Source organism: Lepidochelys kempii, chromosome 9 (genome assembly GCF_965140265.1).
Source record: "Lepidochelys kempii isolate rLepKem1 chromosome 9, rLepKem1.hap2, whole genome shotgun sequence".
Lineage (NCBI taxonomy): Eukaryota > Metazoa > Chordata > Testudines > Cheloniidae > Lepidochelys > Lepidochelys kempii.
Genome location: NC_133264.1, coordinates 7732510 through 7759924, shown reverse-complemented (window position 1 = coordinate 7759924; position 27415 = coordinate 7732510). Strand labels below are relative to the sequence as shown.

Genomic DNA, 27415 nt, shown 5'->3' with positions numbered 1-27415 from the left:
GCACTAGTGAGGGAGACTAGTGCTTAACAGATGCTCAAAACTGAAATACATTTTCTCAAGAAGTACTAAATAAACTAAACTGAATTATGCCAAATATTCTGACAGACAACATTTTCTGATGCACATTTATCAGGCCATCTGTATAATTGTGGTGATATAAAGCCAAGAGAAATCTGTAAGCACAAGTCAGGTTTAACCATTGGAATGATGCTTCTGAACACAGAGGCAACAGAAATGACATGAAAACATAAAGAGCTCTTGCTAATCAAGCTTCAGTCAGAGCTAGCAGCTTAAAGATATTCTTAATCATGCACTGCGTTTGTTCTGGATTATTTTCCTGAAGCAGATGTTTAACTTGCCTTAGTAGGAATTGTTTGTACTTAAAGGGATGAATTCGAATCTTTATTATATCCCGTATACCACTACATATCTCTAGTTCTTTACTATTTAGTGCTGATTGTGTTTCCTGTGCTGTACACTGAAGTAGTTAACTGTCCCTGCCAGTTAAGAACCAAACTCTGGCATTGGCACTGCCATTCAGCTGCTGTGCTAGTGTTCTCCAATGTTATCTGGACTGGTGAGTTTGTGATGGGTTAATAAGAATGGAGTTATGCAGATGTATAGCTAGCGGTAACCTTAACAGGAACATAAACACTGCAAGACAAATTGGTGTGCAGAAAAACCCAACTACTCAATAAATCTTGACCATCATGATCCACTTTTGTGAAAGGTGTAGCTCAGAACCAGTTATTTATGCCAATTCAAGTTAGATTAGGGATGTTTACTATAACTACTGACGCTTTTGGAATCTATTGGGGCATATCTTTTTCTCAAGAATTTTTGTATCTAAATGCTAAGGAAGTAAATACTAGTTTAAACAACAAATAAAGTAAGTGATTAATACTGCAAATGTGTCTTGCTTAGGTTTGGATTCTCTGTTATTTGTATATGCACACAATATGAAACTCTAGTAAACATGCTAATTTGTCAGGATTCATAGTAAACACCTTAGAAAGATCAGCTGTCTGAAATCCCCAGTATGAAAAATAGTTACCAGTTACTTTTTTTTTTTTCACGAGAAGTCTATGAATGTTTTAAAGCAAGTATTGAGAATGTTGTTGTAAAGGCTAATATTAAATGTCAGGTAATCTGAACTTGTGTTTTTACATGTAAAGTACCAATAAAGTAAGATAAATGGCAATAAAGTTGTGTTTTGGCAGTTGGTTGTAACCCTGGCTAAAGCATTGCAGTACTAGAGGCTGAATTGTTATAGAATGGTCTGTTCTGCAGTGGGGCAGAATGCCGAGTGTACTTGCATTCTCTGCAGTTCTCTTAGTTTCTGCACAGTCTCTGTGACTCAGCATAATATTGATAACAGACATTGTTCAGGGCAAGTCAGAACATCTGACTTCTGCTTTAATGCGGGCAACGGTAATGAAGCAGGGCCCCTCTGAAGTCATGGTGCAGCGTCTGAGCAGCATTGATTACATTATTATGATTGGCTTACAACCCAATATACATTATCCAGTAGCAACTCTTCACTGTTGAATTGGTGGTGACAACAGTGTTACCATTGGTGGGGAGCCTTGTTTCTTTTCTAGCCAATGGGTTTTTAGTCCAGCTGAAGCCATATTAGGATGGTTCTTCTGATTGGCCTGCATCCTAAGAACATGCTCCTGCATAGGGTAATTCCTGCAGTGAGCCTATTAAAGCTGCTGGGAATGAGCTGCTGTTTACCTCCTTGTAAACTGCAGTTAGTACAGTACCCCTTGTACTGATGGGGGTGTTGTGCTTCAAATTATTCTCTTGGAACAACTGAGAAGAAATAAACTTCATGGTCATTTGCTTTGAAATTCACTTTTGAGCTACATTCAGGATAGTCTTTGGAGATGCACCTCTACGCCTGGTCCCACTGAGGAGTTCCCTGCTGTGGATGGTCAGGAAAGGCCATGCACCCTCTGAGTGTTTGGAACTTGAGGGGTGCCTGCTGTGTGGAACACTCTCTACCTTTCTCAGCCACAAGTGCGGAATTCTGAGTGGAAGGCTAAGAACAAAGGTGGGATGAATCGTCCAGGGCTCCAGGCTGGACAGGGAGCAGTAGGGCTGGGTTTATGTATTTATATATGTTTAAAAACACAAAAAACCCCACGGTCGAAGGGTTAACCGAGAAGGACAAAACAGGAAGCTATGGTAAAAAATCAGAAAACAGGTAAGTCTCAAAGAGGGGACAATAAGATTTAGAAAGTTCTGGTGTAGAACAACAGTGTAAAAAACAAAAAAACCCCACAAAAAAACCCTCAAGTCAGTTCTTGTTTAAAAAAAAAAAAAAAATCTGCTGGTTGCTTATCTATCATTGTTACTCTTTTTTAGCGTGTGAGAGCATGCGTGTGTGCATGCAGATTGCCTAGCACAGTGGAGCCTGGGCAGTAGTGCCCAGAAGACCCAATCAGATAGTACAAATAAATAACGTGAGGGTCCTGGCAGAGGGCGCTCAAACAATTTTGGTCAGTATTTATTAAATGTAGAACAAACAACCTGTACAGAACACTTTGCTTAGTTTAAAAAAAAAAAAGTCAATTTATTTTACTAAACTGCTAAATGTTGCTAATGCTAGCTGGATTGCTCAATATTTGTAGTTTTGTAGTTCCTAATTACAACACAGCTGAAAACGTGAGTTGTGTGAAACTAGAGTTTCTGTTCAACAAAGTTGCCGCTACAAAGAGCTGAAATGAAAATGCTGAAATGTGGACATTCAGAGCTGTACTGCATTGAAACCGAGCCTCAAATGTACCACAGTACACTTGTTGCGAAGTGTGATGCCAGAGAAGTGTTTGCACAGCTTTTTTTATTCTGAGAGGAAGATGGGGTGTTAATTTCCTCTTGTCCATGCATAGGAGCATGAAGGCATGTGCCTCCTCTTGTCCTGGGGAGCGGGGGATGTCCTCTTCAGTGGCTCTCATAAGTAGTGGGAGCTGCAAAGTAAGTGGAGTGCTGAGTAATGACACTTGGCCTCCTTTTGTAAAGTGCTCTGAGATCTATAGATGGAAAAATGCTATGTAAGAAGTAGGTGGTATGTATGTACGTATGTATGTATGTATTTTTTTTATTAGTCACCAGGTTCTCATGCTTCCAGGCAGGGCTGTAGCTGCATCAGACCAGACTTGCCTCTGAGTGTGTCTTCCAAGTTCTGGTTTCTGCATTTCTCTGTGTGCTAAAAACTGCTTTTAAGAAGCAGTAGTTGTGCACATCCTACTTAGTAAATTGAGATCAGCAAAATGTTCACTTGTCTCCTAAATTAGATCTTTCATGGGTGAAAGGATGGCGTATGAGCCATTGCATAGCCAAGACCCTAGAGGCTACTGGTGGATGTCATGTCAATCCTGGGTCGCTCTCCAATCCCGAGCATGTGAAGATTCTGTGTTGTTTTGCCCTAGGGAGTTCCCACTCATATGCTACTTATTCCATCCGCTCCCAGGGCGTGGCATTGTGGCCTCGAGTCTTCTGTCAAAAGAAGGCTGAAAGGGCTATTCCTAAATCTCTAGGGATGGCTGATACGGGGTAGGTATAGTATTTGCTGAGTGAGTTGCTCCTTTCATGAAAGCTAAGGGTATCATGCTCACAGCACTATCAGATCTTGGCTGTGTGGATAAAAAGATATGGTATTTATCTCAGGCAGGATTCCTGAAATACTAACTCTCAGTGCCCTGTCATACAGGTAAGAATAATCCCCAAGGAAACCTGATGCTACCTGATAGAGGCATTGTCATAGAAACTTGGACCTGTGAAAAGTGTTTTGGGAAGCTAAAAATTAAAAGCAATATAATTCCAGTGAAAATCTTATTGACCCAAGATGGACATAATAACAATAACAAATAAAAATTATACATGTGCTTTTGCCACACTGGATTTTTAAAAGCCGTGTTGTAGAAGAGACCTTAATATTCTATTTTGTAAGATGCATTAAACACTTAACTTTGCTCCTGTATAAGGAGATGCTGTGCTAATTAGCACCGTTGTGTTTTATAGTGTTTAATTTCCTGATGAAAGATGCTGCTCTCTGGTGCTAACAAATCTAAAGGTAGTTGCAGGGTTCCACAAACAATCCTTTTACTGATGCTAAAAAGCCAGTGTGTTTTACCAGATTAAATATATTCTGCATGTTTCAAAACATCCCATTAATATCTCACCAGAATTTTAATACATGCGTTAATATCCTTTGTTCTCAAACTTCTTAACCATGTACTTTAAAGAAGTATATCAGAAAGATTGCATTGCTTATATTTCCTTAGCTGGGACCCTATTGGAAGTTGTGTCCATGAAGTCCACTGCAGAAAGAGAGACATTACAAGGAATGGAAAGAATTTGTCATTCCAGAAAAGCTTTAAGGGCTATGGTAGGAAGTAATTTATCAGAAAGGCCTAAAAACCAAAAGCATTTTGAAACAGTGATATGTAATACACCAGACCCTCGCTAGAACGCGCGTCTATATAGTGCAAATTCGCATATAACGCAGTTGCAGCCATGGATCCCAAATTTAATTACTTCAATTGCAATTCATTTTAATGTGGTCCCTACTATAATGCGGTTAACGCGGTACCGCGCATGGATCCCAAATCCCGCGTTCTAGCTAGGGTCCGGTGTACTCCTGGAAATTCCTGAATTTGCGGTGTCAGTTTTTAACTTGAAGCAGTAATTAGGGGGGGTGTGTGTGTGTGTGTAAGTAATATAGGTTAAAACACCGTAATTTATCTCCACCCTGCCCCAACGCACTCTGCTCAGGCTTAGGGTACACAGCAGCTGGGAGTGTGCTTCCCAGTGTGGGTAGACAAACACTAGCTCCACTTCAGTTAGTGTGTTAAAAATAGCGTGACCAGACATCCTGATATTAGGGACTTTGTCTTAAATGGGCAACCTGTTTATCCCCCTGTCCCATTCCGATTGGTCACCCTAGTTAAAAATAGCAGCGTGGTAGTGGCTCAGGCCATTGGTATATACCCAGAGGGTGGGTTGGGTTTGTGTTCGGGTGGCTAGCTTGAGCCACTGCTGCCATAGTCATTCGGCTGCCTGTAGTATGCTAACTCGAGAAGAGCCAATGTGTGTCTGTCTACCTGTGCTTGGAGGCATGCTCCCAGCTGCCACACAGACATACCCTTAGGGTCTTTGCCACGGGACCTGGATGTGACCGCCTCCCAAACGTGGTGCAAACACTGGTGATTGGTGCTGCACCCACATTGATTTCTTTCTGATCACAGTGACTCATCAATTGAATCAGGTAAAATCCATGTTGTCAAGTTGGAGTGGGTGGAGCCCTAGTAATTCTCTCTTCAGTCTTCTCCCATTCTCCCCATTCCTACTCAGGATTACTTCCTGAATGCTCTATTGGGTGAAGACCGTTTGCCTAGGTAGGCGTGTTTGCAGGCCTTGCAGGGATAGCACTGAACATTCATAAGGCTTAAAGGTCTCAAGAGGGCTGGGATTCAGCACCACATTTTTAGGTCCTGAAACAGACAAAGGTCCTGCCTACACTAGGAAAACTCCTAAAATTTCTCACTGTTGTTGGCACCCATTCACCTCCACCATTGGGCTGGTCTATAGTATTGGGAGCCTGAGTGTAGACTGGCTGATCAGCAATCCACACAATTGCTATTGGACATTAGTAAGACTCCTATTACATATGCTAGGAGCTCTACAAATGAATCTCGCTGAGATTCAGGTGCTGGGGGGAAAAATGACCAAAATCTGTGGAAAATACTGATACGCACATTTTCCAGATAATCTTTTAAATAGTCAAGCGCTCTATAAAACAGTCTCTGTTCCCATGTAGTCAGTGGACTCAAATGGGCTTTAGAATTTGTTCTGAGCTGGCATTTTTTATATCTGAAGACGTTCCTATGTGTCTTTAGTTGTAGGTGATGTTTGAAGCTAATCCTGGTGGATTAGCTGTAGAAATAGGGTGAAGCACCATTGGCGCCATTTATCAAGATGACATACTTGGCACAAAGTTCTGAATTTGTTTGCTTAATTGCTGCCCAAATGAGCAGATCCATCAACATTTGGCTGTGTTGCAGGCGATATACAGGGGCAAAGTAAACATGGCTGTGTTTACATGTATGCTTTTTGAAAACTTGATGATAGCAGTCTGTTCTGCTACTTTTACAACTGTGCTCACCAGCTTGAGGCATTTGTTTGCACATGTAAAATCTCTTATCACATTGGAAGGTATCTTTGTGCATTAACTTGATCCATTTAGCAAGTTCAGATAGAAACTGTTCTAGGATTTGGCAGTTTTACCTTCTCTTCATCTTCTACTAAAGTAAAGTAGAAGTCGAATTCTGGTCACTGTCTCATAGTTCAGTTTACTACGCTAATGTGACCCTTCTGCCCCTCAGAGTTGGCAGCAACAAGGGCCGGGTTCAATATCTAGGGGATCCATTCCAATAACACAATGCAAACCGGCTCGAGCCCCCACCCAGGGACCTGGGACAAATATATACCACCCCCGCTGGGCGCCTCCAAGAGGCAATACTTCCCCTCTCGCAAGCACAGAGTCTGAGTGTGGCAAAAAGCCTTTTAATAACAGAGAGAAACAATGTGGCATTATGTTGGGTAAACGCCACCAACAGAATTCATAACACAACCCATGAGCAATCCTCCCCCCCCCCCAGCAAATTGGGTCGTGTCCTTTCCCTTTGGTTCTTGAGTGCAGCAACCCGAAATCACCCAAAGTCCCATGACGCAAAAGTCTCTGTCCCTGGTCAGGGCAGCCCTAGAGTTCGAAAGTTTATCTGCAGAGCTTTACCTCCCAACCTGGGTGGAAGAGAAGTAAGGGGCACCTTACATGATCTGAAGCTGACTGCCCCGCAGCTCCATAGGGCTCCGCTCCGCCAGCAAACTGCTCCATGTCCCACAAGCAGCTCCCGCCGTCCTATGAACTGCTCTGCCAGCCTGTCCACAAGGCACTCCAGCCGTCCCGCAAACTGCTCCACAATATATCTTCAGGCTCCCCCACTACTTAACACAACGCTCAGTGATTTCAGCTCTTAGTCTGTTCAGCTCTTTGGTGAATTCAGCTTGTAGTAGGGGAGCCTCAGTGCTGGCACCATTAGCCCAAAGTGAGCTTAGCAGCCTGTAACTAGACTCCAATGGAATCAAAATTAGCTCTGATGATCCACAGTGGAGAGAGGAGGAAGTGCAATCAGCATGTAAGGCCCTCACCAAGAGGCCCATACCACCAAGCATTAATACTTGTCCCCAGTCTGTCAATTCACAGTTTTGGAACCCATGACTCTTGCCTAGCGAGTGCTACTTAGTTGATGGTGAGTCCCTCCATCATAACAAAAGGCCAAGTACAGTTCCAAGCACAGTTCCCATAATCAGGGTAATAGCAATTTATTCTTCCTGCCCCAATAACAGAGACACTGGGGATCCCACAACAGCCAAAGTGACCATTTGGGCAGCTATGGCCTCATTCTAGGCGGGGTGGGTGTGCCTATGCAAATGAGATCGGCCCCTGAAGTTCTTTTCCACAACTTGCCACACCTCACCACCGGATGACAGGGTGGAGCTCATCCTGACTCTGCTTACACTAACATAGAAGAAAAACTGCATACAAGGTACACAATCCCCAAAACCTGCCACCAGAAATCTTAGACGTCACATCCCATACTGTAATAATTAAATTTCTGGGTGTTGGAAATTAATGATTGCATTTTTTTCATTCTGCACTTGGAGATTCCGGGACTGCAAGGAACCATTCATTTTATCTAATCATGCAGTAGGATACTGGGGGATCTAAAGGTATGTCTGCACTGCAGTTAAACACCCAAGGCTGGCCAATGTCAGCTGGCTCAGGTTGTGAGGCTGTAAAATTGCCGCATTGACCTTTTGGGCTTGGACTAGAGGGTCGCAGCTTCCCAGGGCTCGGGCTCCAGACTGAGCCCCAATATCTACACAGCAGTTTTACAGCCCAAGACCTGCAAGCCCCAGTCAGCTGACAGTAGTCAGCTGCAGGCTAATTGCAGTGTATACATACCTTAAGAGCTTATCAGAGTGTTGTTAATTTTCGTCCATGAGTGGAAAAACACTCATTCTTAAAAACCCATCTTTGCTTCTGCCAGGCAATTAGCCTACACCTCATGTATTGGAGGAGAAATTCCACTTTTGTGCTGTTTCTGCTCTGCTAATGCTGTGAGTAAATTGCTGCAGTAGAGGGGTGCTTACTAGAACAAACATACACAGGGAATCCTGTCACTGACAGCGTGTGTATGGGGAGGAGAGAAAGTGGTTTCTGTGCTCAAGAGGAGGGAAATAAGATACCATCTTCAGAATTTTTATTCTTAAAGCTGTGAGCGTTCCTCTCCCCTCTGATAGAACTATCCCACCAGCCTCTGAGCAGACACAGTAATCTAGGAGGACCTACAGTGTGGATCTCTGAGGCATAGGCAAGTGGGGAATGAGCGCAAGATTATTCAGTTTAGATGTTTGTATTGGCTCAACAAAAACAAGCAACAGACTAAGACACAATCCCCCCCACCCCATTCTGGATGCACTCTTGTCCACTCACCTGCCATATGATATATGGACACAACAGGCTTTGTAAATTCTGTTGAGCCTGATTCGGGACAAGGACCTTACTGTCTTCTGATCAAACAGATTGTTGAGCCTACAACCCATATTATCCAAATTATTATTAACCTCCTGAATCAGGCAACAGATTACTCCCAATCCCAAAGGATCAGCCACTTACCCCAGGTCAATGGATACTCTCCATCTTGTGCCAAAAACTGGCAGCCAGTTTCTCTAATAAACTAACATAAAGGTTTATTAGTTAAGAAAAGAAAATGAGTTAGTGAGAGGTTAAAGCAGGTAAAATACATTAACAGGTGAGTCCAAGGTTGTAAATCAAAAGTGATAGCAGAGATGTAGTGATCTGCTAGTTTTCCCTAAGAGTCTCAGAGTTACCCAAAATAACCCTTTGGAGATCTCTGTCTTGCATCTGGAATGTTCTCTGAAAGTGTCCAAACAGCTCAGAGAGACAAGATCATTCCCTGGATTCATTTGTACAGCTGTTTTCCCTTGAAAGCAATCTGGCAAGTGTTTTCATCACAGCATGGGCTTTTCCTTTGACTAAACGCATACTGGGTCTGTGTGGATTTTGTACTGTCAAACCCAATGACCCATGCTTTGAAGTTAGCATGCATTTACAATTACAAAGTTCCAATCTCGTGATGAGCAATCCAATTACAGAGATGTACACAATGTGTTTAGTTACAAACAATCTTTCATTAGTTTTCATAAAGCTTACACATAAAGTAAATTTTTATCTTTACTCTAACATATACTTTTGATCTAGGTTTAATAAAGTATGGGATAGATGTAATGTGGTGATAAACAGATTATAGGCAAGTGAAGACAAGAACATTAACATTTCTTTGATATTCACATACAAGTGAATTGTCCTATGGATTTGATTTGAGCTGGCCTGTCGGTGTCACAAATAGGGCTGTCAGATTGCGTGGTGAAGCACTCCGTTTTGAAAATGCAGGTTGTTTTATGTACAAACTTAACTCTTCCTCTTTGCACATATGTATTTTTGCCACATTCTTTAGTTACACAATCACACACTACTACTCAAATACAGTGCATCATCCATTTTTTGCAACTTCAGCCCTTACACAACCGCTAAGGTTTTTGCTGGTTTGCAGCTAAATATTCACAAACAACACAGCATTCCTGAGCTGCATCTCTCAAGTTTAGCAAAATATCTAATCTGTATGTCCAGCTTGACTCCGTGCATCTAAAGGAGTGGTTTTTTACCCACGAAAGCTTATGCCCAAATAAATCTGTTAGTCTTTAAGGTGCCACTGGACTCCTTGTTGTTTTTGTGGATACAGACTAACACGGCTACCCTCTGATACGATGTCCAGGTTGGTGACTTCCTTTTCTCCTGGAGGTTAATAACTTAGTCAAATCAAACCACTTTCCTACAGAATAGGCAGGACTACTGCTGCTCAGTGAGAGATGTTACCATACCAAATTGAAATGTTCAACCCACAGCGATTTTGACAATATGGGGGAGGGATAGGTCAGTGATTTGAGCATTGGCTTGCTAAACCCAGGGTTGTGAGTTCAATCCTTGAGGGGGCCATTTAGGGATCCGGGGCAAAAATTGGAGATTGGTCCTGCTTTAAGCAGGGGGTTGAACTAGATGACTTCCTGAGATCCCTTCCAGCCCTGCTATTTTATGATATACAAGAATGCTAGCAACTCTTTTGTAACAGGATAAACTTTCTTACTCTCTGTGCCAAAGAATGGCTGAACTGATTTTGCTCAAACTTGCGAGGGTAGTGAATCTAGTCAGATACGCCATGAAATTTCAGCCTGGAAACTGAGCTGGCCTGTCGGTGTCACAAATAGGGCTGTCAGATTGCGTGGTGAAGCACTCCACTAATGCAGGTTGTTCTATGTACAAACTTAACTTAACTCTTAACTCTTCTTCTTCTTGATGGAAAATGGGTTACAATGGAAACTGTTATGAAGTCTTAACTATAATTGCTGCTCTCGTACTATATGCCCAAGTGGTTAAGTTTAAATATTAAAACTTGATCCATGCAAATTGTTGGAGACCTAGAATGGAAATATAAATGTTTGGTTTCAGAGCTAAGATGTAGCTTCAAATGTTGTTTTGGGGGGTGGTTCCATAAAATATAATGCTTCCCACCAGTAATCTGTAATTGGGAATGGAGCTGGTCTACATCTTCCTCTCTTCCCCATCTATTTTTTTAAGACCTGGAATTTTAAAAATATATTCATCTGTGAGGCCTGTGTATTTTCTTTGTATCCGTGTTACATAAATTAGTGATATAGTGAATGTTATGGATAAGTCTGGTGTCAAAATGTTTATTAAAAAAAATCGACTTGTCTCTGATTATGTATGTAGTGGCCAGGGCCTAGGTATGTATTTATACTTTTGGTTTAAAGACCCTGTAGAAAGCAGTTAATATTTAAAGGCCATTTCTAAACACACTCAACTCACAAAAAAAACTGGTCAAACATATTACAGCTTTAACTTACTCCCTGATTCTTAGCTAGTATGATGTGAAAAATCATTTGTTTGTAGACTCCTGCAGTACCTATGTATAGAGTGGGTGTGTTAACCTAAACCTGCATTTACATGTCCGTAGTTTAACATCGGGTGTGTATGGTTTTGTAGTGTAAGCTTCCACTTAGCCAGGCTCAGAAAATGAGCAACCACATGTAGGAAGAGGCTTTGTGTAGTGATGGTGATCCCCAAATCGCATGTACTGGCAGTGTGTGGGATTATAGAGGGTGATTGGATTTTCAGTAGCTGTGTCTCGGGGGAGCTTCCAGGCAAATCAGAGTTAATCAGTTCTAAAGTCACTCGCTTGGGTAGAAAAGTCACATTTGTCTCTGAATTGAGATGGGTGGTGGAGCAGGGAGGAGCTGTTTTTCATGTCTTCTGCAATGGAGCAGCTCATACTAGGAGGGACCCTGAAATTTTCATGCATTCTTCCATTACATGTCACTGGCAAGGAAGTGAAGTGAAAACCTGTTTCAGAGTAGCAGCAGTGTTATTCTGTATTCACAAAAAGAAAAGGAGTACTTGTGGCACCTTAGAGACTAACAGGTTTATTTGAGCATAAGCTTTCGTGAGCTACAGCTCACTTCATCGGATGCACATCACGAAAGCTTATGCTCAAATAAATTTGAAAACTTGTGTAACCAAAGCTGCATCTGTCAGAGGAATTGCAGGTTATGTGACTGCTATGATGCCTAGGACAAACCAAATCAAGGAATGAAAGTCTGTCTCCTCCCCTTTCATACATACCATTAGGTGAATGAGGTGTTCCTGTGAACTACCAAAAACATGCAAACATTAAACTCACACCCATTGTGTCGCAGCACCTTGCTGTGAATGTATTGTGGGTTGATGGGGAAGTATATGTGCTTGAGTGGCTAAATCGCATGGGGGAGGGAGGAAGAAGAGGGAGGAAACTGGAAACAAATTATTTTTAAAGTGCCTCCCCTTTTTCCCACTGAGGCACTTGGAAGTGGGCTATACAGCAGGTTGATCTTTTTACAAATATATAATTAAATACAAAGTATGCAATGAGCCTGTTGAAACCATCCTGTTCTTATAGCTACAGCATATATATACTCAAAGAAAATTGGCAGGGAGGTGAGGACAGACTGATGCAGATGTAAGCTTGCACAGTCTGGACAAAGAAGGAAATCCAGGCAGGGGAAAAAGTGCAGCATTAATCTTAGAAAAATGTAATTGAAACACTTCTCTGCCCTCAGGCAAAACAAACTAATGTTGGTTTTAAACCATAGCCAAGTAAGGCAGTGGGCAGTAGGAGCTTCTGTTAGTATCCTACACTTGAAGCACTGTTCGTCTCTGAGTTCTGCTAGTACACAGGGTACATTTAGAGTACAGTCAGGGCTTATGAGTCTGATGTCGTACGGGCAGATGAACCATCCCATTCTGTTCCTTGCAGTATATGCTGCTCTGCCTGTGCACTTAATCCTGAGCCATAGTCTTGCTGCTCTTAGTCCTTGTTTGACCCCTTTTACGTGGACTCCTGGTGCAAGAGTGAGCACACAGATGTCTCTCCTTTTGTGTGAGAACTGGTTCAGGGGAATGCTACTCATATCCATTCTCGTTTCTTGTTAAAAACGCTGCTTGATACACCCTTGGTTCTGAAAAAATAAGGGAATTGCATTCAGCAAAATATCTGCTTCTTCCTGTTACCCTGGAGCTGTCCTGGGGACAAATTAATTTAAGTAACTGACTATACCTGTAAACTATTCAGGTAAAAGCTCACATATTCCAATCTCTTAACTGCAGAAAAGATCCCAGAAGAATTCTGTACGCAGACTAGTTCTCCATTTTGGCCAGGAAACTCCCCCAACTTCTTTCTAACTTTTTGGGTCGCATGTATATTTGGGTTTTTATATACATTTAAGCACATCAAACTTTCTTCTCAAGCAATTTATATATCGGGGTTCTGAAACTTAGGTGACCCACCAATTAAATTTTTTTTTGGGTGACCCGCCACTACATCTATGCACTGTCCACCCTGGCACTGCAACCCCAATCCAAGACTGGTGTGCAGGGAAGGCCCAGGATGGGCACGGGGGAGACGTTTTGGAGAGCAAGCCTTCCCTACACTCACTCTCCAGTGGTGGCTCATGTTCCAGCCCCTTCTGAGGGTTGTGACTTGGTGCCCGGCTGTCCCAAACCAGAGTGATACTGTGATTCCAAGCACCAGGTCAGGAATGGGGAGAAGATTCCTGGGCTGGGCTTCCCCAGCCCATAGGGGGAATGGGCCAATGGGGCTATCTTGGGGAACCACATGGGGCAGGAGCTCTCTCAAATCTAGAGGTGAAGAAGAGATCAGGCTGGGTTTCCCAAACCCACCACCTGGACCCAGTGGTTCATCCTGCTCTGAATCCCTCACCCCCTTTCTGGAAAAACAGCCTTCTCCTGCTGCCAACTTAATGTAATTAGTCCTGTAGTTCACGTGGTAGTAGTCTGTGCTGCAGTGTTGAAGGTTCAGGTTTCCAAACTTGGTGTTTAATTTTGAGGGGTGCTGTTTTATTACAGTTGCATGTAGTATAATTAAAAAACACAGCATCCCCCTTGCTGGGAAATTACATAAGTTATCTTATATATATTTTTGGCTGCAGAGTCAAATACCTGAAAGTTGGGAAATGCTACACAGAAAGGGTGTCTGTGCAATCTTAATTTGTCTCCCTTGTGCATATAGATTATGATACTTTCCTTAATTATTTGAGAACATATTATCACAGGTCCCACTTTACTCAAGTCACAGGATGGATGTGCAAAGGGCATCTATAAACCTGTCGTTTCCTAATCTTTGAGTGCTTGACTTTGCAATCTAGATGTGCTTTTATTGTATTTGTATTTTAATATTAAATAACCCCCAATGCTGCATTAGCAAGATAGTGAATTAGAAAAAGTGTGGTAGGAATTGCCCCATTTATTGGCATGCATGCGTGTAGAGAGTGTTTGTCGGGGCTCGTCCCTCTCCGGGGCAGCAGGGAACCACACCACCTCCCTTAGTCCCTGCACTGGCCCCTGGGGAATCAGTCATGCCACAGGAGTCCTGGCTCAAGCCAGCCGACAGGGGATGAGCAAACACAGGTAACAGCAGTTAACAGGCCCAAGCCCTAGGTCAGGGCAGTAAAGAGTCACAGCTCAGGCCCTTGGGTAGGGACTGAGAAAACACAGGTAGCAGTTAACATGGCCAGGCTGTAATGAGCTCAGGCCCCCAGGCAGGGGCTGAGCAGCGCACACGCACGCAATGAGTCTATGGGCTTGGCTACGCTTCCAGATGTAGAGCGCCAGGAGTTAAACCAGTCTTCGGAGACTGTAGCAGGGAAAACGCTGCTGTGTGTTTACACTGTCAGCTGCAAGTGCACTGACGTGGCCACATTAGCAGCTCTTGCAACACCACAAAGAGCAGTGCATTGTGGTAGCTATCCCAGTGTGCAAGTGGCTGCAGTGTGCTTTTCAAATGGGGGTGTGTGTGGAGTATGATGGAGAGTGTGTTGTGTGTATGTGCGGGGAGAGACTGTTTTGGGGGGCAGAGTGTGTGTCAGCATGCTGTCTTGTAAGTTTAGACATTAGCAGACCCGCCTCTCTCTCTCACACACTCGCAAAAGCAGCATTTTCACACTAATGGTTGCTTTGTCCCAGAGCAGATAAGCATGCCGGCTGTCAGAAATGGAGCTTTGAAAGGGAATATCCGCATGCCTGCAGCCAAGTTCAAAACAATGACAAGAATGGCCAGCTGACTTCAGGGGATTATGGGACGTTTCTAGAGGCCAATCACAGCGCAGTAATGCAACACGTTGTCCACACTGATACCCGGGTGTTTCAGCCAGGGTGCAGCAAGCTTTATGCTTCTCGTAGAGGAGGATTACCAGGAGCGCTCCAGGTGCAGAGTCCATGCGCTCTAGGTGCCTTGCCAATGTGGACACCTCAGGAGTTAGGGCACCCGGGCTGATTTAATGCACTCTAACTTACAAGTGTAGCTAAGCTCTCAGGCTCAGACCCTCAAGCAGGGGCTGAGCAAACACAGGTAAAGAGCACACCCAGGCTTCAGGCTCTAAGCCGCCTGGGAGAGGGGGAGACTGCCACCCAATGCGTGGGTGGCCGGGGGAGATTCAGGCCCTCCACTCCACTGCGTCCCTAGCAGCAGCCAAAGGCCCACTGCTGCGTCTGGGAATCCTAGCTGCAACACACTGACGTGGGTTCTGGCAGTGTTGCAGCTAGACTCAGATCGGCTGCCTCTGGGCTACTTCCCAACTTCCCCTCTGGAGATATCTTGGTCAAGGTGGTGTCCTCAGGGAGGTCGATCACCATTGGATCCTCGGGGTAACTGGAGAGGGGCAAGCTCAGCGACTCTTCCGGGTAGCTGGTGAGGGGTAGGCTTGGCAACTCTCCTGCACACTGGTCCGCGTCAAGGATCAGCTGGTCAGGCCAGTCTCCAGATCTGCCACTGGTTGCTGGAGTGTCCGCAGTGGGAGCTGGGCCAGAGACGTTTGTTCCTCTTGAGTGAGTGCTGGGGTTGGGCTCTTATACTTCCTATCTGGCATCTGACCCTCTCGGGGGTGAGCTTGGAGTGCTCTGGTTCCACCCACTCTGGTGTCCGGCGGAACTCGTCCCTCTCCGGGGCGTTGGGAACCACACTGCCTCCCTACAATGCTTACAACTTGGATGTCATTGAATCCAGTAGATATGAGTTGAAGCCTGTTATTTTATGTATTTTCTGATGTACATGCTAGTTTACTTACCAAGTGAAATAAAAGAAACCTATGCAACAAGGCGAGATCTGCACACTGTCAGTGCTGGACAAATGATAATATAAACTGAGAGCTCAGAAGCCTTGGACATCTGAATTTGATATTCACTAAAAACACTGCTAAGTCTGTTGCTGTGCATTGATGATATAATCAATGTGTGTGTGTTGTAGAAGTCTCATTTCACTGTGGCCTTGTCTACACTGGCAGAGTGAAGCTGTTGTGTGTTCACACTGTCAGCTGCCTGCGCAATAGCATGTTCACACTTGTAGTGGCATTCAGAGTAGTGCACTCTAGGCAGTTATCCCACTGAGCATCTCTTCCTCTTCTGCCGCTAAGAGTTGTGGGAAGGTGGAGGGGGTCGTGGGGCATCCTGGGTCCTGCCCAGTGCCCAATGATGCATTGCTTCGCATCCCAGCAATCTCTGTGCTACCGTCTGCATTTGGCACCATCTTTCAACGTTTGTGTACTGCACGCTCTGCATCTTCGGTCTGCAGGAATGGATCCTGCACTGTTGACCAGTATGCTGCTCGCTCTGACTAACGTTGTGAGTGGCAGTGGAGTTATTCCTTAAACTACAAAGGCAAGAGGTGTCCGACATTGATCTCACCACGCATAGTAGCAACAACATGAGATTGCTTGTGGCATTCACGGAGGTGCTGAGCCCAGTGGAATGCTGCTTTTGGGCTCAGGAAAGAAGCACTGGGTGGTGGGATCACATCGTCATGCACGTCTGGGATGATGAGCAGTGGCTGCAGAACTTTCAGATGAGGAAAACCACGTTCATGGGACTGTGAGCTTGCCCCAGCCCTTTGGCTCAAGGACACGAGAATCAGAGCTGCCTTGCCAATGGAGTAGTGTGTGGCAATTGTACTGTGGAAGCTGGCTACTCCAAACTACTACCAATCGGTCACTAACCAGTTCAGAGTGGGAAAGTCGACTGTTGCAGGGCCATTAATCTAATGCTGCTCCAAAAAATCATGACTCTGGGCAATGTGCATTTCACTGTGGATGGCTTTGCACAAATGGGTTTCCCTATCTGCGGAGGAGTGATAGATGGCACGCATATTCCAATTCTGGCACCAGACCACCTAGCCACAGAGTACATTAATTGGAAGGGGTATTTCTCTATGGTTCTCCAGGCACTTGTGGATCACAGTGGGCATTTCACAGACATTAACACAGGCTGGTTCAGAAAGGTGCATGACTCTCACATCTTTCGGGACACTGGCCTGTCCAGGAAGCTGCAAGCAGGGACTTTCTTCCCAGACCAGAAGATCACCATAGGGGAAGTCGAAATGCCCATTGTGATTCTGGGAGACCCTGCCTACCTCTTAATGCCGTGGCTTATGAAACTATACATGGGGCACCTTGACAGCAGCAAGGAGCTGTTCAACAACAGACTGAGCAACTGCAGAATGACTGTTGAGGGTGCTTTTGGCTGTTTAAAGGCCCGCTGACGCTGCCTATATGGGAAGCTGGACCTGGCCGATGACAATATTCCTATGCTTATGTGTTGTACGCTCCATAATACTTCTGAAGGAAAGGGTGAAAGCTTCACTCAGGGCTGGACCGCTGAGGCTCAGCACCTGGAGGCTGAATTTGAACAGCCAGAGACCAGGGCTGTTAGAGGGGCACAGTACAGGGCCATAAGGATCAGGGATGCCTTGAGTCAGCAATTTGAAGCTGAAATCTACTAATATTTGTTGCTGTGCTCAGGAGTGCAGTGCTTATAATGCTAGGAGGTGATTGTGATTGGTGCAGATGATGCATTATGAAGGTTTAAGAAAATTGCCTTTTGCTTTGCAGGGCTCTGTTTGCTTTCAATTAATGGAATAAAGATTGCTTTCAAACCAAAATTAATGCTTTTATTAAAAAATAACAACCGGAGGGGAGAGACAAAAAAACACATCAGCACTGTGGGGGATGGGGGAAGGGAGGAGTTGGAGTCCCGGGACGGTTAAAGATCTGTGTATGTCCAGGTATCATATTCAGCCTTGTCCTTTGGAATACAGCGCAGCAGGTACTGTACTTCAGCAGGGCCAAACTGCAGAGGGATGGGTCTTGAGTGCAGTGGGTACTGGGAGTCTGCAGGGCTGGACTGTGATGGGGCAGGAGTAGAATGCATCAGGTACTGACCAGAGCAAGGTTGTTAAGGGTGTGTTGGTTGTGTCTGGGGGGCGTATGGGAAAGAGTTTTGTGATAGCAGCTGCAGGGGAGGGAGCTTCTCGGTTTATAGTGTTAGGAACGCCTGGAGCGTGTCTGCTTGGCGCTCCATAACTTTTAAGAGCCCCTCTGTGGCTTCGTTTTGGTGCTGCGTTCTCGTTTTGGTCCCTCTTTTCGCTGTCCCGCCACTCCTTTAATTCTTGTTTTTTGGCCACGCAGTGCATCATGACATCACGCAAAAAGTCCTCTTTAGTTCTTCGTGGCTGCTTTCTAATTGTGCGCAGCCGTTCAGCCGGCGATAACAAAGCAGGAGGCTGGGCTCCCAAGGTCATATCTGTGAAGCCAAAATGCAACATTTTACAGAAGCAGTATTTGCAACACACAGACCACTGATTCTATTCACATACCTGTCACTAATTGGCTGACTTCAGACAAGCACACACGGGCCACAAGACCCCCAAAATGTTGAGTAACTGCAGGGGCAGGGGAAATGAATGTTCCAGAACCGTACTGTACACTGGCACGTGGCTCCTCTGCCTCTGGGATGGTGTTGCCACCGAGTATTGCGTCCAACTCTTCGTAGAACCGGCAGCTTGTGGGCACAGCACCGGAGCGGCGGGTTGCCTCCTGCGTCTTGTGGTAGGCGTTCTGTAGCTCCTTCATTGTGACCCTGCACTGCATTGTGTCCTGATCATGGCCCCTTTGTCATGCATCGTTAAATCTGTCCGTAAGTATCATCATTTCTATGGCTGGAGTGCAGCTGAGACTGCACAGCCTCCTCTCCCCAAATGCTGATGAGGTCCAGCAGCTCAGCATTGCTCCAAGCGGGGGATCGCCTGGTGCACGAAGCAGGCATGGCCACCTGGAAAGATACGCTGAAACCACTGCATGCATCACCGAGCAAACAGGAAGGGGACTTTCAAATTTCCAAAGGAATTTAAGGGGTGGGGCTGACGGTTGGTCACCTGAGGGCAGGGCAGTAGAGTTCAAACTGATGACCAGAGAGGTGAGAACAGGCATTGTGGGACACCTCCCAGAGGCCAGTCGCAGCGCTGTAATCGACCAGGGTGTCTACACTGGCACTGCGGCGCTGTACCCCGGCGGAGAAATCTCTACATCTCTCATCGGGCTGTTGGTTTCTTTGTTTTGTTTTAACAGTGCTGCAACTGGGCAGTTTCTGTGCACTAAGTGGCGTGGCAGTGTGTACATCTCGGGAGTCGCACTATAGAAAGCTGCTTTCCTGTGCCGAAACTTGCCTGTGTAGATAAGACCTAAGGCTTTATCTACACTTCAACTGCTATAGGGGCACAGCCGCAACACTGAAGTGCTTCAGTGTAGCCACTGAGTACAGTGACTGGAGGGGTTCTCCCGTTGCTGCAGTTAATCCGCTTCCCTGAGAGGTGGCGGCTAGGTCAGTGCAAGAATTCTTCTGTCAACTTAGTGCGGTCTACACCAGGGACTAGGTCAGCTTAACTACATCGTCCAGTCCACACCCCCTGAGCAGTGTAGCTGGATCATCTTAACATTTTAGTGTGGGTTTGGCTTAAAACTGCATGCTTTTAATGGCTTTTTTTAATATGACACAGAGCTGCAGACCTCGTTATTATACAGCAGTGTGGTGCACTGCTTTCTGGTGACTCAAATCTGGCATTTACAGCAACTCATCAAGCTTCTGTCTGCTGTGCCAACACCATGAGATGCATTCTCCTCTTGCTGCCCAGGGGTTTACACACACCTTTCCCCTTGTGTATTGAGAAGAATATAGACTCCTTTCAAAACCAGTTTCCTATTCATGTACCATTCAGTCACTTCTAGGCATGTGAGAGAAATTCTGTTGAGTGGCAGCTCAGGATAACCAAATTGTTTACATAGGGTGTGCTTTAGAAAGAAATCTTTGGATTGTCTAAAAGTTGAGAGACCGGGGTGGGTGGGGCGAGTTAATTTGGACCAATTTCTCTTGGTGAAAGAGACAAGCTATTCAGCTTACAGAGGCTCTTCTTCAGGTCTGGGAAAGTGTCACAGCTAACTACAACGTGGACCAGAGTGTTAACTCCTTATGTTTAACACATGTTGCAAGAGGCCGTTGGAGGCAGTTACGACATGGACAGCCACAGGACAAAGGAGGGTTAGTGAGTTAGATTGTTGTAATGGGCCATATATACAGTGTCTTTACTGAGTCCGTGATTTTTAGTGTCTAGCTAAGTTCTGAATTTAAGCTCCCAGACTCCTCTTTTGAAGGTGGTGTGCAGGTTTCCTTTGGTAGAAAAACTGAGAGATCAAATAGGCAGTGATTGTTTTGCGAAAAGTGTTTACCCATGATTGATATGGTGTGTTTTGTCATTTGTGATTTATCTGTGTGAGTTCATTCGGAAGCATGAGCTTTATCTGCCAAATACAGCTTCTTTGGTTTTATTTAGATTGTTGAATTTTAAGTGATTGGTTATTAATATTTGCTCGTTACAAGACTATCCAGCTTCCAGGTGTATATTGCAACTGTGGCCAGTACATTCTAAACTCTCCTCTCCTTGCCAGACCTGCTATTGGGGCAGTATACGGTACATTCTCTGCAGCACTGGCTTTACCTTGGGGCTAGTCTACACTGGGAATGCTCCACCTCCACGAGAGGCATAGCTACCAGCCCGCTCCCAGCGCTGGTGCACTGTTTACACTGGCGCTTTACAGCGCTGAAACTTGCTGCGCTTGGGGGTGTTTTTTCACCACCTGAGTGAGAATGTTGCAGCGCTGTAAATTGCCAGTGTAGATAAGCCCTTGGAGACCGCAGCTAACTCTACAGTGAGAAGTGCTGGTCCCGAGAATTTGATCAGTGTTGAGGTGCTCGGACAGCTCTGTCTGTGTCTTGGCAAACAGAGGCAGCAGGGCATCATTGGCTAGGGATTGCACTGCTGGATCCAGTTGGGGAAACTGTGCCAAAATGGTTCCTATTGGGATCTAGGAGCTGCCAACTCAAGTCAAATCTTCTTCAGTGTTCCATGAGATGTTTGCTCCTGTAGAAAAGCTTCTGTGCCCAGTGCATTACACCGGCTAGGCTTGTGTCCTCTTCATGTCACGTGGGCCACAGAGAGGGGCCCAACTGTCAGGTCTGTGCTGATAACTGGAGGATGCAGCGGTAAGGTGGGTCCAACAGACCTACTTGCTTGGCTGTCACTTTTTAAGCGAATGGTAAATGTTGATTTGGGTAGGCTTAGTAGGAAGGCATTGCCCATAAGAAGTGAGTCAGTTACATTATATTAAATAAAATCTTAATTCAGTCTTCAGTTTGTACATATGCCTGAGTCAACGCACATTTGTTTAGATTTAGATGGTAAGCTCTTTGGTGGTGGGACCGTGTATTTTTGGTTTTCTGCAGGGTGCCTGGCCTACTTTGGGGTGCTATTTAAATAAATGAAAGGTGAATTTATGCCCCTCTGAATTTGTCCTTGTCTCTTGTACACATTGGGGTATATGGAGGCCTAATAATACCATAATGCTTTGCATGTTAATGGACTGTGAGCCTGAATCCCAGACAAATATCAATACTTCTAACACAGTCATATAACCAGAGAGAATGGGAATCAAATACTTGGTATTGATGGCCTTTTAGGACCTTTAACCCAGAGGGCATCATGCTTCAGGAGACTACTAGCTAGCTACAGCTGATATTTTCAGAGAAGTAGAATAATCTCACCATTGATAGGGCAGTTAACGGGGAAATGTTGCATGTTGTATCCGTGTGAAAAGTGGCAAAGATTTTAAAGTCAGGATGCTGTACAAAGCATACTGGTCTCTCTAAGACCTAGAATATTCAGTATCACTTTTTTCATGTAAACGGGCCTAATCCTGCTCCCATTTAAGTTATTGGGGTCAGTACTGAGCACTGGGCTTGTGTACACTTTGGTACTATGTCGCCTGGTACCCTTGCTATGTCTGGCCCCTCAATAAAGGGAGTTTCATGAGACTCTCTGACATGTTGTATGTCCAGAGTGCTACTTTCTCCTCCCTTCTTTGGAACTCAATTCCATCTTTTCAGACAGCTGTGAAAATATCTCTTGGCCAAGATGAGGGTAGCGTATTTGCTTCCTCGGGAGGTGCCATGAAGCAATGGGAAAGGGATTTTCTGCTCTCAGGAGGCTCCTCTGTGAACAAGTGTAATTGCCTTTTATTGGATATCCCTGTTCTGTATTATGAGAAAGTAAATGGCAACGGTTGTGAATATCAAAGGAAATACTTTTTCACACAATGCATATTTAACTTGTTGAACTATTGTAGGGTATTTTTGAAGCTTAGAGCTTAATAGGATTCTGAAAATGATTATACCTTCGTATGGATACAGATATCTTGAATTACACTAAATAGGATACAGGTTAATAAGGTATGTTAGCCTTCATGTTTCAGAACATAAGCCAATAACCAACTGCCTAAACTTTGGAATAGTCCTCTCCATTGGGCATGGTGTTACCTAATTGTCCATCATGAGCATTCTACATCTTTCTCTGAGCATTTGGTACTGGGCCAGAGACCAGTCACAGGGCAGGATGGACCATTGTTCTGATCTAGTCTGGGAAGTCTATGTACTTAATCCTCTGTAACCCAAAACATATGGATACCATGCTACTATTTGAGCTCCACCATTCTAGAAATCCAGAGAGCTAAAGTGGATCTAGACTATATGGGACCCCCGCGTTGATTTGCTGCCCCCAAGCTATCAATTTGTCCCCAGAGATCTTTAGTTACAGTGATTGCTCTACATTATCACAGTGATCAACAGCAGTAACAGGTATGAAGTTGCTGGAGACAGAAATGATTGATTTTAAGACTATCGTGGGACTCTTGAATTTCTGACTCCATTGTCTTGTTTGTAAAAGCAGGTGGAATGTCAAGATGCCTTGGAAACAGCAGCACGGGCAGAAGGCCTTGCGCTGGACATCTCCGTGCATTCCCAGCTGAGAATGTTGGATGAGCAGCATCACAAGGGCAAATATCACCATGGCTTGAACTTGCTAAAACCCATACGGACTACTTCCAAGTAAGACTTTGTGCTAAAAAAGAACTGATCTGGCAACCTCAGCCTTCTTGAAAATAGACTGTCAGAATGTGATTGCAGCTCTTAAATTTGTTGGTTGATGCTGAAATGTCATCTTTGAAAATGTATTTAGCAAGTATTTATTTGTGTAGACCATGCAGAATTCTCAGATGATGATTGTATTTGGAGGGGATTTTGTTTTTCTTAAAGGTTATTGCAATAGTTTCTCTCTTTCATTTCATTGTAATTTCTCCCTCGTCTTTTAGACACCAGCACCCAGTAGACAATGCTGGACTTTTCTCCTGCATGACCTTTTCATGGCTCACTCCTCTGGCCCGCACAGCGTACAAGAAAGGGGAGCTGTTTATGGACGATGTGTGGCCTTTGTCAAAGCATGAGTCTTCAGATGTTAACTGTAGAAGGTAGGGATATGCTGGTCCATATTATTTCCCTTGTACTCTAGCCCTTTGCAGCCTGGTATATACTGTAGTCTGGTATTTTTGAAGATATTTGCATGTGCTAATATTGAAAAAGCAGCTCTTAAATCCTTTCTATCAGAGGAGGGGATCTTAAACTTATTTATCCTGGGGCCAGTTTCTTCTGAGATACACTGGTGTCTCAACCTCACTGACTTCAGTGGGGTCGCACTGCTGTAACTGAGCAGGTTTTATCCCTATGGGTGTTTCATAACTGCTTTTCCACTTTTGCTCCTTATCAGAACTATTTTTATGTTTTTAAACAAGTTCTGGGTCTCTCAGCCCAGATTCTGAACATGCAATGCTGAGTTAATGACCAGATAACAATGATAGTAACCGAATATGGTCTGATTACAGGCCAGATCCTGCAGTCAGGCTAAACTGTTGTGGTCAGTGAGATATTTGCTCAGGGCAAGAACTATAAGATTTAGCCCCAGGGTTTTATTGCAGGATAGAACAGAAAAGGGGAGGAGGTGGTGAGATTTGTGTTCCTAATAGGACTCTGGATAAAGTAAAAAGCATTCTAACTTTTTCAGTTCTGCTCAGTGTAGAAGCCTCTTTGCACAGAAATTCAGGATAGAACTATTTTCCCTGGCTGTGTAGAAGATGCTATCCATGTTATGAAGCTTGATGGTTTGTGTTGCTCACAGTCGTGTGTCTAATGAGACGTTTATCAGAGAATAACCTTTGAGATATAGCATCTGTTGTCCAGTAGAAAGATTTGTAACTCCTGGTTTGTGCTTCTTTTAGGTTAGAGAGACTATGGCAGGAAGAACTGAAAGAAACAGGACCTGAGGATGCTTCTCTCCGGAGGGTTGTATGGATCTTCTGCCGCACCAGGCTCATAATTTCCATAGTGTGTCTGATGATCACGCAGCTTGCAGGCTTCAGTGGACCAGTAAGTAATATCCATCCTTTTTTTAACAACCATAGAGGGCTCCATCCCATGGCCAGCTCTAACATGTTAAGGTTTCATTGCAGGGTCACTGACACAGTATGATTAGTTAGAAATATTGGTCCTTACAGTTTGCTGAGAGAAGATGATGTTTCCAGAACGAAACAGCAATGCAAGATAGCTTTCATACGGCTGGTGGATCATTTACTGATGGGGCCAGGTTTCTGGAGAGGTAGTGGGTTTAGGTGTCCTGAAAGAAAAACACACTTGGCTTTTCTCTCTCGTTTTGAGTGTAGCTTAAAGTTCCTCCTTAACTGGTGTGATCATATTGCACTAAATTCTTGCCTAAAGTTTTTTGCTTTTAGATAGGTAATTATTTTGGAAGTAAAATTCAAACTGGCAAGACATCACTTTGTAGAGCATTCGCATTAATAGTGCAGTCTGCAAGAAATGAAACTGAGTGGTGGTGTTAGATCATTATTTAAAAACCAAAGGAAATGGGGCTCAGGAGAAGTCTGCAAACGTGGGTATCGATGCTACAAGGATTGATCAGGCGGGTTACGTTTAGAAGCATTAGAATATGGAATTGCCATTAGGAACTGCTGCTGCTTGCACTAGTTAGTAATGAAGATTCAACGTATGGGCCTTGACATTCACACCATTTTCTTGTCACCTGTTTGTTGCACATGTTGTGCAGATTTACAGTTGCGATCTTGACTAAATTTATTCTCTACAAATTTCCCTTGAGGAGTAGGAGCAGTATTACTGCTTGTAGTACATGTTTCAGTGTGCTGTTAAGATGGAGGTTCATTACTTGGGTAAGTACAACGGGGGTGTGTTGTTAGGTTTAAAAGTCTTCTAAAAATGTTTTTCTTGCTTTTTGAACCTTTTAAAAGTTTGCCTTGTTTCTTGTAATAGGAATAACAATAATTGTTCTCTTGGTATTGTTTCACAGTAATAACTAATTAATGATAATAGCTTGTGGTAATTATGAAACACTTGGACAACCTGTTGAGTGCACTGTTGATTATCAAAATGTTGAAGTATTAAGGTTTTAACAGAACCAGGTTCCCCCAAGAAGAGCTTCTGTCATTGTTTCACTACAGGGCCCAATAGCTGCTCTTATCTTTAGCAGAGAACTTACAGCAGGGTTGTCCCTAATTTCTTTAGAATAATTGTATCTATTTGTCAGAGCCAAACTGCTGAGTGGGAAGAAACTTCAATAGGTTGGGTTTTTAGGTTCCAATTCATGCTCAGTTTGGATGCTTTAAAGTTATCCTTCAAACATTTGCCTATATCTAGTCAAGATTGGACTGCTCTCTGAATAAGGAAAGTGCCCTTTTGGGTTCCATCACTTGGAATGAAAGATGAGTCTTTACCACCCTCCCCATAGTGATACACCTATGCTGTCTCCTCTGAAGTATCAGTGCTTTCTTGTACTGATGCACCTTTTCAGTCACATTGAAATGAGAAGGGAGATCTGGAAAAGCACTTAGCTTGTCCACATGTATTGGTGAAAATTACCAAAATGGAGTTAAACATTTTCCCAAACTTGAAAATTCTGAATTGAACTTCCATGACATTGGAATGCTAGTGGAAATGGCGTAGTGGTGGTCTCACTAATAAGCATTGTGATGGTTATAACTGAGGGGGTGCTTATTGGATTTCATATTTGGGCTTTTTGATATCCTTCAGGAGTCTTGCACATCTGGCACAATTTCTAACCTTGTAGCCTGTTCAGAGACTGCTTATTTTCCTGTGTCAGAATACCTTCTAATAACCATCAGAATGCACGAGTGCAGGTGAGATACTTCTCATCTCCAGTTGATACAGTTGCTGCCATTTAACCAGCTGCTAAACCTTTTATGTTCAGATGGAGGGGAGGGGCAAAGAATATTTCTAATTTACTAAACAAAATCAGTTTAACTCCAGGCCTGAACAATTTGTATGTTTGCTCAGAACTAGCCTTCCTGTTTGGGAGATGGGGAAACTTGCTATCTTAGTGGAGTACAGCTTGACCGTTCAGACAGTTATTGGAGGGGGGAGTGGTAAGCCGTTTGAGGTAAGTTTCCCACTCTTCTAGTTCCGCTCCAGTCGCAGCTTGCTTTGTGCTGTCAGATACTGGATGTGGGTGGGGAATCTTTCTCTGTAGTGGAACCAATGACAGAAGCTGTTCTTTAGAATTTTCAGGATGGCTGTATTCTGCGATCAGAATGAGACAGTCAAGCTGGTCAGAATCCAACGCCAAGAGTAAAGGTAAGGTAATGTTTATTCAATGGGAATGCTTAAGACAGCCGAGCAGCTAATACCAATTACTATGGTAACAATCGCAGGAGTCCCTTTCCCCACTTAGTTTAAATTAAAATTTTTAAAGCTTTAACTCCAATTTTGTAAAGAACTTTGCTGGATTTCTTTTTTTCATTAAACTTCTTCAAATGGAATGTTTTGAAATGTAAATGCTAAATATTGTGACTTCTTTTTCCTTTTTCAAATTCTTTAATCTGCTGTTTCCTCTTTTTTTTTTTCCGTTTGAAATGTTTTTTTTTTTGTTTTTGTTTGGTATAATGTAAGCATTGTCTTTTATCTCACCACGGGAGATGCTGATTCTATAGAACAGTGCTGAAAAATTGCACTTAAAAGGTTTTGGGAGGAAAGAGACCCCAGGAAACATCTGCTATCTTTACACACCTTCCCTTGGAGACTTTCAGCAGTGCTGTGGGGTGCGAGAAAATGCTTGCTGTGCTGCGATCATGCTGAGTTACAGCTCGTGAGGAAAAGGGGGGCTTTTGACTCCCACTACTCAGTGACTCAGTTGTGTATGTTGGATTGAAAACAGGAAAAGAAGCCAATCTTCTCATTAGTAACTGCAAACCAACTGTATACAGTTGTGGCCAAAACAGTTGATGTAAAGCTAAATGTAAGTGAGGAAAAAGCTGGAATACAGTAGTTCTGTGAATGTGAGCTTCTCACATTTGATCAGGGACTAGTGTGTAAATTTCTCGATGGGCC

At 44.0% G+C, this 27415-nt stretch overlaps 1 protein-coding gene across 7 annotated transcripts in view; it reads left to right on the top strand.

Moving 5' to 3' along the window:
* The window catches only part of ABCC5 (ATP binding cassette subfamily C member 5), a 73585-nt gene that overhangs the window by 9272 nt on the left and 36898 nt on the right, over positions 1-27415 (top strand). For 5 of the 7 annotated variants that reach the window (XM_073359170.1, XM_073359173.1, XM_073359168.1 and 2 more), the window contains exons 3-5: positions 22878-23038; positions 23302-23457; positions 24262-24409. In XM_073359170.1, coding sequence (XP_073215271.1) covers positions 22878-23038; positions 23302-23457; positions 24262-24409 — 465 coding nt within the window. Of the gene's footprint in view, positions 1-22877; positions 23039-23301; positions 23458-24261; positions 24410-26587; positions 26972-27415 lie in introns of those variants that run through there. The other 2 variants (XM_073359175.1, XM_073359172.1) reach the window with 2 other exon arrangements.